General features: G+C 42.5%; 1 protein-coding gene across 8 annotated transcripts in view; it reads right to left on the reverse strand.

Annotated features, from left to right (window-relative positions):
- SHANK2 (SH3 and multiple ankyrin repeat domains 2) overlaps window positions 1–14,390 on the reverse strand; it is a 516,022-nt gene that overhangs the window by 295,838 nt on the left and 205,794 nt on the right. For all 8 annotated transcript variants that reach the window (XM_077820166.1, XM_077820165.1, XM_077820164.1 and 5 more), the window contains one exon: window positions 10,480–10,593. In XM_077820166.1, the coding sequence (XP_077676292.1) occupies window positions 10,480–10,593 (114 nt within the window). The remainder of the gene's footprint in view (window positions 1–10,479; window positions 10,594–14,390) is intronic.

Consider the following 14,390-nt stretch of genomic DNA (forward strand, 5'->3'; position numbering starts at 1 on the left):
TGATTCTACAATCAGAACATGTTCTTCTGTAATTTATTTGTTTTACAAATTAGCACAAGTTAGACCAATGGAGACATTAGCAGCATAATCAATTATTATATGAAAAATCTGTTTGAGAGTGGGATTATTGCTTTATTGATTTAGTTTAAAATGTTTATATGCTTTGAAGACATAATGGTAAAATTTTATTCCTAGATTGTTCACGCAGTGCATAACGGTGATGGTGCTCTTAAACTCTGATTTAGCCTGAAGCATCTTGTAGCAGGCCAGAAACTGAAGCCTTAACTCCTCACAGGCCTACCTCACCCTATGATACATCACCCTCTCTGCTTCATATCTTCTTGGCTGTTCTAAGCAACAGTTCAGAAGGCAGTTATATACACACACACACACACTTGTGTGATGTTGTATGATTAAAATATGACAATGTCTATCATTGTTGCTACCACAGTTACATAATTGCAACAAATTTTATATGAAGTATGTATGTAAGGTATCAATGGAAAAATTTACAATCAAATATGATTATCCTGTTTGTATGCATGCATCATCTTTGTATATAAAGTTATGAATATTGACTGTGTATCAGTATTTCAAATGTGTTTGCTCCTGAAGTAACATGCAGAAGGTAATTTTCATCCAAAATGGCCAGCACATTGTGAACGGACTATTCAAGTTGATGGCCCATTAAAGGGGACACAGCTTTTAAAACAGACCATAGAAGAAGCCTGTCCTCACCCAATGGGCCTTCCTGTGGACATTTTAACCAGAATATGAGTAATGGCTGTTCCTATGACTTATCAAAGCATGCAAGGGCATGTGACTTGATCTGGACTCCATCCTGAGTCTGTAATTTTCCACAAACTGAGAGCATCCCTCCACATGGAACAAGATATTAAAAAACCCTGGAAGCATCTCCATTTTGCCTCTTTCCGTCTCTGATCTCTGGAATATGGAATTGCACTAAAAAGAGCATTCCAATCAATGGGCTGAGGACATTCTAATCTTTTGGAAGTTACCAAAGACTTTACAAGCCAGCAGTTTATGCCATCTCTGCTTCAAACCTGATATAAGAACTCTGCAGTTGTTGTATGTATTTGGTTCCTTTAATCATTTTAACTCTCCTCTTTCTTTTCTCTTATAAATAAACCTTTAGATATAAAGGATTGACAACAGTGTGATTATTGGGTAAGATCTGAATTATATATTGACCTGGGTATGTGGTTGGTCTCTTAGGATTAGAAGAGCCCTTTGTTTGATTAAACAGGTTTTAAATAACCACTCATCATTAAGTCTAGTGTCTGGGTGGTGAAACAAGGGCTGGGATACCTATGGAGACTGCATTTCTAACTTCTTGTTAACCAGCATGGTGAGACAGAAGTTTACTTTTGTTACTGGATTGGTATATCGTATGGAAGAATAACCAGGAGTTTGGGGTACGTCTGGTCTGTTTATCCTGAATCTGGTATTCTCAGCTGTGACCCACTGAGGCATGATGACATTACGTCACCCTCATACCTTCTTCGTTGTTCTAAGCAGCAGCTCAGAAGGCAGTTTTACATATTTTATATGTATGCTTGCTATCTGCATTTTTGCTGCCATGACCAGATGATCCCACACTTTAAAGATTACTTTTGCAAATTAGATAAAATGGGAAGATTAATGGAAAATGCCAAAGCCCAGGATTAATAGGAGCATGAAAATAGCACAACTGCATTTGGATTTTCTGAGACACTGAAGAGTTTGTACTCTTCTATACAGAAGCTTGGTGGACATACAGAAAAGGAGCAGAAAGAATCATGGAAGGGAAGACGCATGCTTACATGACTGACTCACCACTGCAAAAATCCCAGTTCTATTCGAAGAGTATAATGTCCAAAGGGTAGCCTATTCTTTGATTTTGTTTTTATATTTCTCCTTAGCTCATATTTATTTTTAGTTTATTTCGGTTCTTTAGGGAATTGTACTGCCCTTTTTCAGCTGATTAGAGACATTCCTAAGTGGCTCTTAGCAACCGTGAAAATCAGAGCGAAAAGGTTGAAGTGCATGTCAGCTGAGAAGTAGGGACAGCCCAAAAATTATACAAATAAAAATGTACAGAGTTAAAAGATATAATTGACATTAAAATTCAGATGTATGCTTAAAAACAAAATTTGCGGGCCTAAATTTTGCTTCTCAGAAGCCACAGGCTTAGGTTCGTTTGAGTTTTTTTCCTTCTAAATAAGACTTAATCCTCACATAATTCTATGATGTTCAGGGGAATTGGATGGATTAGGAGATTATTCAGGGAAAACAGAATCTTCAGACTTCTAGGTTACACCTATGAACTTAACTCAGGTCATTAGTGAAAGAAAACCAGTGTACTTTGAGGCATGTTAAGTAAACTGTGGAAAACAGGTTGGTGGTCTCAGTTCATCTTGCAGTGGACAGGTTTTACCTCACAAATATTACCATCATAACAGACACTTTTGTTAAAGTCTCACTAGAAAGACTAGTGACTGAATAAATGTGGATACTTTTCTCACCTGTACAGACTCGCTCAATCAGAGATGATTACATTGGCAGGGTTGAGTGGGAAGCATACACTGTTCAATGTTTTATCTGGTAGGTAAGTAAACTGAGGCTTTGCATTACCTATACTATCAAGCCAGTTCACAAGCAGTGAATTCACTAGAAACCCTTTCCCAAACTGCTGTTTATTATCATAGAGAAAACAATTGCTTTGTCGAGCTAGGCTAAGATGCAAAAACTTACTGTTGTAGGTTCATTCATTAAACTCTCATTACTTGAGGCAAAGATGGAGTTGATACTACAGTCTCAGCTACAGAGGGTTGTCAGAACTGCTTGAACATTAGTGCACTGAGCTTCTAAATCAGCTGCTTTTTTGTTGACTAGCTTGCCAACGCACCTCCAATCTAGTCCCCTTACACACATCACTGCTCCTAGTCTATCCAGATATGAAAGAATGAAAGATTTTTTCCATGTTCTAATGTAGGACAGTTCTAAGTTAACACCAATAGTTTGTGTAAATGTGGTTTAAATCATATTCCTAAGCTTTTTTTTTTTAAGTCACAAGACTGGTGTACAGTATCCTTGCATAAGATTACTGTGTATAGTGCTTGACATCCACATATAGTATTGCAAGTGTACATTTTGCTTCTGGTACTATTTAATATCCTTATGTAGAACAGACCTTTATATACAGATAAAATTGTTTTCAGGACCTTCATAGAAAAAACTCACTATTTAATAAACTACCAAAGTTCATATAATACTAAGTAATTTATATACCAAAGGGTCATATACTTTATTGCTTCTGTTGGCCAGGTTCATTGCTCCACCTGTTCTACACTTCCATCCCCCTCTATTTCAGTGATTCCCTTCAAATCCCACCACCTTCTCTCATGACAGGGGCTCTTGGTGCCCCCCATCTCCTTCTATCCCCATACCAGGACCCCCCATTCGACCTCCATGCCAGGAGCTCTGTGTTCCCCCTTCCTCCCATGCCAGGGGCTCTGAGTCTGTCCCCACCCCCCCCCGAGCTCTCCCAATTCCTCCTTTTCCCCATCCCAAGGTCCCCCAATCCTCCCTGCCAGCGGTTGTGTGTGCCCCCCGTCATTCCAGAAGAACTGTGTGCCCAATAGTTTCCCCTTTTTCCCTCATTTTTTTTCCATCTAGGCCTATTTGGTCCTCAAGTATGTGATGGATGCACAAAGGGGATCCATCTAGTAAACTAAAAGGGCCTCTACCCCCTCAGCCCCCCTCCACCCCCCATTCAGAGGGGAAGGACCAGGAAAAAAAAAAGAGTTCAACTGATTCCAGGGACAACACATGAAAAAACAGGGATGGGAGTGAGGGACATAGATTTACACTCAGGGTACCAAGGGGGTCACCAAACAGACCCACTGGGGACAGCACCCACTCCTAGAAAGAGCCCAGAGAGTTAGTGGATGGCACCCAGAGGAACTCCACCTGGACACATGAATGGACAAGTCCACTGTCCCAGTTGCATGAACCTACCCCCACCCGACCCCCAATCTAACCCCTTCCTCCTTAATTGATACATGGCCAATTTGGCCAGTACCAGGAGAAGGTTGATGAGGGGGTCCCGTGACTTTATGTGGCCATGGATATGGAGTATACGAGATAAATCTTCAGCATGTCAACATTTTATATTGTATTGGGATTAAGGGCAGAGCTGACCTGTGGGGTGTTTTTATGATGGAAAATATTAATGGCTCACATCAATCATTTCTTTGATCTTTAGACAATTACAGAGATGGTTGAAGCTCATGCTATGTCTGCTAACCAGAGGCAAGGGGGTCTGTGTCTCCCCATTTCCAGTTTACAACAGAATTAATAGGGTTCTTCCCACTGATGCATAGAACATGAGATGAAGGACAAATCTGAATTTTCATTTTAAAAACATTTTCCAGGTCTCATGATAGTGAAAAACCGTTTAAAAACATGACTCAAGTGTAACTAATGCAGTGACATCTGCCTAAGTGTGCAGATAGTCCGAGCCGATAGCTCTATGAGGGATGAACTGCCTCATGCATCTCAATGGGGTATAAATTTCAAGACCCACTGTTCTGGGGACCCTCACCAAAACCATGGGCCATAGCGCAGGGAGGGAATAACTGGGAAGAGCTATGTCATGGTGTGCATAGAACCTCAGATTGTGTTAATCTGGGCGAGAGTCATTGAGGACAGTTCTTGCACTGGGGCAGACCTCCAGCTATGGTACATGAGAGAGAGAAAAAAGAGTCACAGGCAGCATTGGGGGTTTCACAATGCCAAGTCCACTCCTATGGAAGGGTCTCAATAGTAATATGGCTGCCCAAGGTGTGAACATGTTGTCTGTAGGAGGGAGATTTTATATCAGCATGGCAAGAACGATCTGCCCATACCATTTTATTGAGAACGTAATGTTTAATTGTAGTTTGTTTTTCCACAAATCAGCTCTCTTTCGCTCATTTGTGGCATGCCAATGACCAGCTATTATTAAACATTATTATCTAAATTTAATGGAGAAGGCAGGTTGTTGGGATATTTTAAGGTTAAGTATAACAATAAACCGCTGGTGTGCTGGCATGGTATCAGGGAGTAGGCAGCGGCACGCACTATTCGTTCGCTTAATAAATGAAGTGTTACCCCTTTCCCCTCCCTTCTCCTTGTTAAGTGTTGCAGCTGCATAAAAAATGTGGGGATCTAAAGGATAAGGAAGGGTAAAGAAGTGTTATCTCTTCCACCCCTCCTTTCCCAGCTACATAAGCGAGCCCTGGATCACGGCCCCTTCCTCCCGCCCCTGAGAACTGCAAATTAAGGGAGATTTATGGCAACAAATTGTTGCAAAGAAATGTATTTTCAAGGTAAAAATGCTTGTATGACATGTGTAATGCTGCAAACAATGGAAAGGGGTGGACATACTAACAGTATGGGTATTCCTATTACTTAGTAAGGGTTTTGGGGGTGTTGTAACATATGTAGGTGTTACATATTAACTTAAATAAAAAGAGTGTGATGTAATTAATCCAGTGCTTACTGGACAATTGGGTCCAAGGGAACAAGTACCGCAATAAAGAATCTCATCTACTCAAATCCGCCTCTGGGTCAGCCTGCTCCTTCTTCTAACACAGGTTACTTGAAGAAATGTTCTGAGATCCCATTTATAGAAAATGCTATGAAAAAAATCAGTTACTGTGCTAGTGGATGAAAAAAAGAGTGCTGAATTCTGCAGTGCAATATGGGACACCGTGAGAATCTTTTTTTTCTAAAGAACTGGCATGAAATCTCTGCTACTTTGCACAGTCTATGGTGTGAGTTCTCACAACTTGTGCAGGTTTGTGACACTTCATAGCTGATGTCCTTTAAACAGTCCCAGAAAATAGAATTAATGTAATCCTTTCACCAAGTAATCCTCTCACCATGCTTATTAACTTTTTTCCTATCTGATTTTTGCATTTTTACTTTCAGGGAGTGTTGACTGAGTTCTGCCTGTAAAGCAGTCAGCTTACACTGCATTTGTTTCATGTGCAGAAAGGAAATGAAATAACTGCATATGATAATTAAGTCATCAACTGCTTTCAATACTTACCATACCCTACCATACTTCAGTAATCATACTGTTCTAACATATCACATTTTTCTGATTCATCACTGGTGGCCCCTCATGTCGTTACTGATTGAATACTACGAATAATTCCAACATATAGTGTTTTACACAATGAAGTATTACACAGTGAAGTATTTGTTCATTCAGACTCCAAGAGGGTGAGTTTGTTTTCAAAATTACCTACAAAACCCACATGTGAGTACACAACTTCACAGGGAATTATAGAAAATTTGTCCATTATGTTTATCAAATTATTTTTCCATTCCCAAAGAGAAAAGTGTATATTTAAAGATTATTTATTGCCAAAAATACTGCAAACAATTCTGGTCATTCATGTTCAAGAAACATGAATTCAAACTGGAACAAGTGCAAAGAAGGTCTACTGGAATGATCAGGGGAACAGAGAGCCTAAAAGAACTTGGATTGTTTAGCTTTCCAAAACAAAGGCTGACGGGATATGATTGCACTCTATAAACACATCAGGAAGTAAATATAAGGGAGGGAGAAGAGCTAGTTAAGTTAAAGGACAATGTTGGCACAAGAATAAATGGTATAAACAGGCTATGAACAAATTTAGGTTGGAAATCAGAAGAAGGTTTTTAATCATCAAAGGAGTGAGGTTCTGAAACACCCTCCCAACAGGAATAATGGAGGCAAACCGCCTAACTAATTTTAAGATGGTACTTAATAAATTTATTAACAGGATTAATGTAACAGTGATAAGAGGGTATTGGATTCAATGACCCAGGAGGTTCCTTCCAGTCTTATGTCCTATGTCATATCATCAGTGCAGTAGATAAACAAAGACAATGTATCTGCCCTGAAAGAACTTACAATCAAAAAGAGAGAAAAAACAGGATGAACCAGGAAGTGTAAAGATGGGGACGGCATAGGCACCAATACTTCAACTGCATACTCATAGATGGACTCCTGAACCCACATGGGGTGACTTCAGCAGGTTCTGCAAGGCCATAGAGGTCCACCCACATAGATCCAGTTGCAAGACTAGAACCTTAGGGCTAGCTCCACAAAGGAGACATAAATAAACAGCATTTCAACGCTGAATCTAGGTGCTCTTCTGCCTAGTAGAATGCACAGCCCCAAGTTAGACTCCTAGGCTCACTATACAATGCATGGGGAGAGTTAGGCACCTAACAATGGGATTCATAAAAGCCGGCAGGCTGAACAGGAAGCCACCTAAACTAGCCAGCAGAAAATGCCAAGGAGAGGGGTAACAGGGCCATGAGCAACCAGACCTAGTAGTTGGAGTGAGAGTCTACAGTCATGAGACAGGAGTTAAGATTCTTCTGGGTAAGGATACCAGGAGGCCAGAAGCAGCAGACAAACTAGAGATCAAAATCACAAGTCAGATGCCTGGAAATCAGGGTGGGGGCACAGGCAGGGCAGAGTGGAGCCCAGTTGTTTGAACAGCTTCCTGTTCCTGCTGCTGGCTTAAATAGGGCCAGTGGGCCAATCACCCACTCTGGAACTCCACCTGTTGGACCTCAGGGATGGACCCTCACACTGGGTCCTAGGTAAACAAATGCCAGCGGTCTGCCAGAATGTGGCCTCTCACATAAATCCTGTTGGCCTGGGTTTGAGACCTGTGGATCATTACAAGAGGTTGTCCCTCAAAGGGATTTAGGCACCCTAAATCTGGGCTGGAGAGAGGCACCTATCTTTGCTCAGGATTCACAGCTACGAGCCCTCTCTTGGAGTTAGGTGCCTAAAATCAGGTCAATCCTTTCTCAAGAGAAGTGGTGGTGATGGTACTACCACTGCCCTTATACTCTATAGATAAGGATAGGGCTTTGCCATGGACGTCACAGATTCCATGCCTTTCAGAGACCTCTGTGGCAGCTTCAGCCCTGGTAGTGGCAGGACTGTAGATATCAGCCAGCAGGGGCCCCAAGCCACCGGATACCACCGGCCCTGGGGTCCCCGCAGCTCTTGGGCTACGGCAGCAGCGGGTGCTGAAGCCCTCCCGCCCTCCACAGTGGGGCTTGGGCTCTTATTCTCCCCCCCAGGCCACCCTACCCTACCCGTGGGTCTTGGACTTCAGTTCTCTCCCTATCAGTCCCACACACACACATTATTTTTAGTAAAAGTCACAGACAGGTTGTGGGCTTCTGTAAATTTTTGTTTATTGCCCACAACCTGTCAGTTATTTCTACTAAAACTAACCAAGACAAAATCTTACCTTACTTATAGCTCCATGGCTAGAGCGATCACCCCAGATGTCAGAGACCCAGGTTCAAATCCCCACTCTGCCTGATTTGGAGCAGGGATTAGAACCCAGATTACTTATCTCCCCAGTGACTACCCTAGGCTTGCAGGTTCTAGTTCCTGCAAGCCACTGTGCTTTAAAGTCATTCCCACTCACACTCACTCTCTGGCTCAATGAATATTTAAGCATTCACACTGAATGCACCATTTTAAAGTGCTGTCTACACAACTATTTTTAGAGTGCTAGTGCAGGCCTGCTTGCCCAACTCTATCAGGGCTGCCCGGCGGGGGGGCGGGGCAAGTGGGGCAATTTGCCCCAGGCCCCGGGCCCCACAACGGCCCCCACGGGAGTTTTCAGGGGCACTTTGGCAGCGGGGGGGTCCTTCAGTGCCGCTGAACACACCCAGAGTGAAGGACCCGCCGCCACGTTTTCCGCTCCGGGTCTTCAGCAGCAGTTTGGCGGCAGGGGTCCTTCCGCTCCATGTCTTTGGCGAAGTGCCCTGAAGACCCGGAGCGGAAGGACCCCCGCTGCCCAAGACCCCAGGCCCCCTGAATCCCCTGGGCATCCCGGACCTCTGTCATCCCGGGCTGGGAGCTTCACTGCTGCAGGCTGTGTAGACATACCCTAACTCCTATCCCTGATTCCTCATCCCACCACTTCCTTTACATAGTAAAATAATCAAATCCTACAACACCCCCAGTTTTTCAGCATTCATTAATTCTTTAACAGTCTGGCTCAGCGTTTCCTTCTCAAGCCTATTCTGTCTACACAAAGGTCATACTTGAACACAAATTATGCATGGGCAGACTATAATCATCTGTGAAATACTGATACTTTTTGCATGAATGCCCGTACAAAAATTATATTGTAATGTCTTTATATCCTCAAGAAGTTCTTAATTCACATATCAATCATCTAACTCACCTTAACAGCTCATTTAGACCATTTCATTGTATCCAGTCCATACTTCTAGATATCATTAATATACTCTGGAAGTTGTTATAGTTCACAGTGAGTTCTCAGTCTGAATATATGAGCATGTCCACATTCCCTTAAAAATAGGGAAAGTAGCTATGGTGCATTAGGTGCATTATTCTTTAAATAAATATTGTAGCCAATTTATTTTTGATTCATGAATGCTGTAATACCTGGAACCATAAACTGTGGTTAAATAAAATTGTCTTTGCTTTATTTACGGCACAGCCACATAGTAATGGAGAACTCAGCTCTCTGTGCCATGGTTAATAGCAGTACAGCAACACTTTTAAGTGGCCTTTGTGCTATGTACGTGGAGTATACCTTAGAGGCATTCAAAAGAGTATCATTTTTCAAAAGCTGCAGTTGAACACAGTAACAAATGTATTACAGTTCTCATTCTGCACTGAGATTACCATGGGCACAGGTATCTGCACCTAAATGTGTTCGTTTCTTGCCAAACATCATTGCATATAATAATAATACTGGTTTTAATTTTCAGAAACATTATCCAGCATTTGAAACCTGCGAACTACTAATTTTTTTTTTTAGATTACTGCATTTAAAAAAATATAGCACTCACTCCACCAATCCCTAGATTTTTTTAGTTCTATCACTAACTTTTTGCAGACTAGGGTTTATGAAGAAGATCTTTTAGACCCTTAATTATAACTGCATCCTCAAAAATTTATGAAAGGTTCAAAGTAGTGAACAGATTTTTTTATTATTATAATAAATGGCAGTTTAACACATATTTTGTCACTATCCCAATTTGGGAGTCCAACAGCCAAATTTCCTTCAAGTGCTTAATCAACCAGTGAGATACTTTTCACACACTATTAGAAAATAAAACTATGACATAGTGCCTTAAAAAATGTCTATAGTCATTTTCTCCCTGAGAGCTATACCAGTACTTTACAGTAGAGTGCTTTCTGAAAAAGATTGTTTGGCTTGGACAAAGACCAGGAAAGTTTGATCAATAAATACATCTTCACTGATCTTTATTTTTTTTCAATCCAGTGCTCAGCCTTATTTAATATTTCAATTTCCAGTGTTGCACAATAAGGCCATGTAATATATTCTAATTTAGGCCACCTCAGTGCTCAACTAGACACATTTCATTTGTTACTGTGCAAATTATTGTTGAATTGTATCCACTTACCTGGTTTGCTTTCATTTGGTTTACACTGCACTTCCTCAACACAGTCTGCGGGAAACCATCCAACAAGTCCTCGGGTGCTGCCTTCCCAGAATCCACCTTCACCAATGCTTAAAACTAAATACAAAAGAGAAAGACAAATGGAACATTAACTTTTTCACCATTTTTCCTCTGGAATAAACCTAAATTCTAAGATTATTTAGACAATGGCACACCCATGAAAATGAACATAGCACAATAAGCCAATTTCTGCTTCCCAAAACATCCGCACAGAATCACCTGCATAGGTGATTCTCAGGTATTACTACTGGGGATGGAAGCAGGGAGCCTACTGTTGAAACAGAGCTTAAGGTGCACATATGACTCCCAAGGCCCCACCACGATCCTTTAAATATACTACTGTATTTCTGCAATACTGATGTTATAAATCATAAATCTCAGCAACAGGAAAGAATGAGAACTGAAGATGCTAAACCAATAACAGGCTCAGATTCTTGGTAAACTGGGTCTCAGAATTTTATTTTTTTAATTACTCATCAATGTTATACTTCCTAAGGAAAAAGGAGATAGTATTTACATTATATAGTAATGAGTTCTTTAAGATGCATAGTCTCTATGGATGCACCACGTCAGGATAGTCTCTTGATTGGAGATTTTTGTCAGCAGCGTCCACAGGTCCACACCTGTGCCCTACACATCCCTGAGCTCCAGTGTGAGGGTAAATAGGGAAGGGCAAACTTGCTGCTACTCCAGTTCCTTCTGAACCTTAAATTCCAGAGTCAAAGATCCCAAAGCAAAGGGGAAGGAGAGCAGGTAGTGGAGCACCCTTAAGGACAACACACCTCAAAGAACGCCAGTTACTGTACAAGGGAAGTAAACTCTCCTTCTTTGAGTAATTGTCCCTATGGGTGCTCCACGTTAGGAGATTTCCGAGCAGTACCTCAAATACAGACGAGGGTGTTGAGGATATTAATTCAGTGCAGCCTTGCCAATGTTCAAGATAGGTACACTCTTGGATAAAACTATGGAGGTAAGTTAAGTGGTGAAGTGGCCATTTGTACTAGGTGGGTGACAACCCACCAGAGGTCTCATAACTTGCCAGGATGCATCCCGACATCCCATTTTGATACACTTTTGGAGGACACTGGATGCCTTTTCATTCTTTCCACAAAATAATTAGTCTGGGATAAGCCCTAAAGGGTTTAGTCCTATCAAGGTAGAATCAGAGTATGGAGACTGGCTTCCTTTCCTAAGAAGTTTGGGGTAAAAAATTGGCAGTTGAATGTCCTGACTGATTTGGAAATCTGATAAGATCTTAGGTAGGAAGTGAGAATGGGGATGTGAAGTCACCTTAACCCAATAGAACACTATGTATGGTGAATCAGCCATTAGCATTCCTAGTTCTCCTATCCATCTGGCCGAAGTGATGGTTATGCGGAATGAGGTCTTGAAGCACAAATGAAGAAAGTAACAGGTCCCCAAAAAGTTCCTCGAGGCACTGAGGACTAAGCTGAGGTCCACAAGTGGAGTAGGTTCTTTGAGATGTGGAAACAGGTTGAACAGAATGAATCTTGCAGCAGCAGTCACTCACCCTCAATCGGACAGTGGAACACTGTAATGGCAGCTAAGTGAACCTTAACTGAGGTCAGTGATAGAGCCATGATTTTTAAATTTAGCATGTAATTGAAAATATGTGTGAGGAGAGACTCAAGAGGAGATTATGGATCATTGGACAAATCAGCCTCAGAAACTATTCCACTTCTCTAGACGAGTTTTCCTTGTGGCAGGTTTTCAGCTTTCCAGCAGCATTATTTGGACCTTTAGACACCAATCTCCTTCTATGTCAGAGTGTTGTCAAGGAGCCAGCCCTTTAGGTGGAGAGACAAGATGTTGGGGTGAGTCTTGGTGCCGGATTCCTGGGTCAGGAGGTCTGCTGTCAGAGGAAGGCAAACAGCCCATCGCAGGAATTTGTTGGCCAAACCTATGTTGGCCATGACAGTGTTCTAAGGATGGACACTCATCTCTCATTTCAGCTTGTTCAGGAACTTAAGGAGCAATGGCACTAGGGACTAAGCATACAGCCAGACACAAGGCCAAGAGGAGCATCTCCCCGTGACTTGGAAGCATGCCCTCCCCTCAAGCAGAAGTGCCGGCACTTTCTATTGAACAGTATCACAAAGAGATCTACCTTTGAGGAGCCCCTGGTGAGACAAATTTCCTGAAATACTGCGTTGTTCAGATGCCAGACGTGGTCTTCAAGGAAAACCCTGCTCAGGGAGTCAGCTGCAGTGTTCTGTAACCTCTGTAGGTGAACCTTTGAGATTTCTATGATGTGAGATATGCACTAATTCCACTGAGGCAAGGTGGGCATAGGGGGTGTGTGTACTGCTGGGAAAGGAGACCCAGAGTATGGGGCTACTGCTGGGGGAAGAACCGGAGGTAAGGGGTACCGGGGTCCAGGAGGGACATGGGCCTGAGGCAGGCAAGATACCGGCCAGCAGAGGACTCTCTAAGAGCTGGAATTGAGCTAATTCCCGAGGCAACCAGCAGGACGTGCTGCGCTGGTGAGCGTCGAGCTGCTACATGTGCAAATGTAGGTGGACATCAGAGAAAACCTGTCCGTAGGCAAGTACTTTATGGCAAGTGTGGAGTCCAGAGTGGCTCCAACAGATTCTATTCATTGTACAGGTGTGAAAGGAGATTGCTCTGTGCTGAGTTGGAGGCCCAGAGTGTGGAACAGGGATAGAGCCTTGTTGGTTGTGAACTATACCTTGAGAAAGGAGCAAGATCCAGTTGCTGAGACAGGGGAAAACAATTATTCCCATCTGATGAAGACGGACTGCAATGGCTGACAGGACTTTTGTCAGGATCCTCAGGTCAGTTGAAAGGGCAAAGGTCAGGACATGGATAGTGGTCTTTGCCAATGATTAATCATGGGATGTATCTGTAGAAAGGCTGCATAGCTATATGAAAATATGCATCCTGGAGGTCAAGGGCAATGAACCAGTCCCCTAGATCCCAAAATGGAATTATCGCTGCCAAGGTTACCATCCTGAACCACTGACTGTGGACAAAGATGTTTAAAATCCTGAGATCCAGAATCGGTCTCCATCCTCCTTTTCTCTTGGGAACCATAAATTAGAACCCTTTTCCAGTGAAGTACAGGAGAGAATGCAACTCCTGATGTAAGAGACCCTTGTGAGAAGGGTCCCAGAAGAGAAGTGTAGAAGGGGTGTAAGAAGGAGGGATGGAGCTGAACTGGATGGAATTGAAACTACCTCTAGGTTTCATCTGTCAGAGGTGATGAGCTCCCAGGAAGGAGAAAATGGGAGAGGCAGACTCCATAATGTTGATGAAGGATGGATTGGTGCATCAAAGGATCTGGGTTGGTGTGACCCTCAACCAATGCATCAAAAACGGTCACTTAGAAGAAGCCATTGACTGATGTCACTGTGGAGGTTGGCCCCTTCTTAGGAAATCTGACCTGTTTCTGGGTGGTTCAGTCTATTTCATGGAGGTTTGGTAGTGGACAGAGGGAGACTGTTGAGCTGTTTGTGACTGACTGTATTTTCTCTTTGTTGCAGGTATATAGATGCCAAGAAATTGCAAAATTGCCCTGTCTTTGAGAGAGTGGAGGGATCAATCTGTGACAACACTGAAGAGCTTAACCTTTCAAACGGAAGATCCTCCATGGTATTCTGTACTTCCCTAGGCAGGCCAGAGAATTGTAGCCACTACACAACACAGCACATGACTACAGCAGTTGCTATAGAACTCAAAACTCTGTCCTCTGCATCAAGTGAAGCCTGAAAGAAAGTCTAAGTGATCATCTGGGCTTCTCATCTGGTGATGAGAGCTTGAAATGTCTCCCTCCACTCTTGAGACAAGTGATCAACAAAATGAGAGAATTTCAA

This window comes from Eretmochelys imbricata, chromosome 6 (genome assembly GCF_965152235.1).
Source record: "Eretmochelys imbricata isolate rEreImb1 chromosome 6, rEreImb1.hap1, whole genome shotgun sequence".
NCBI lineage: Eukaryota > Metazoa > Chordata > Testudines > Cheloniidae > Eretmochelys > Eretmochelys imbricata.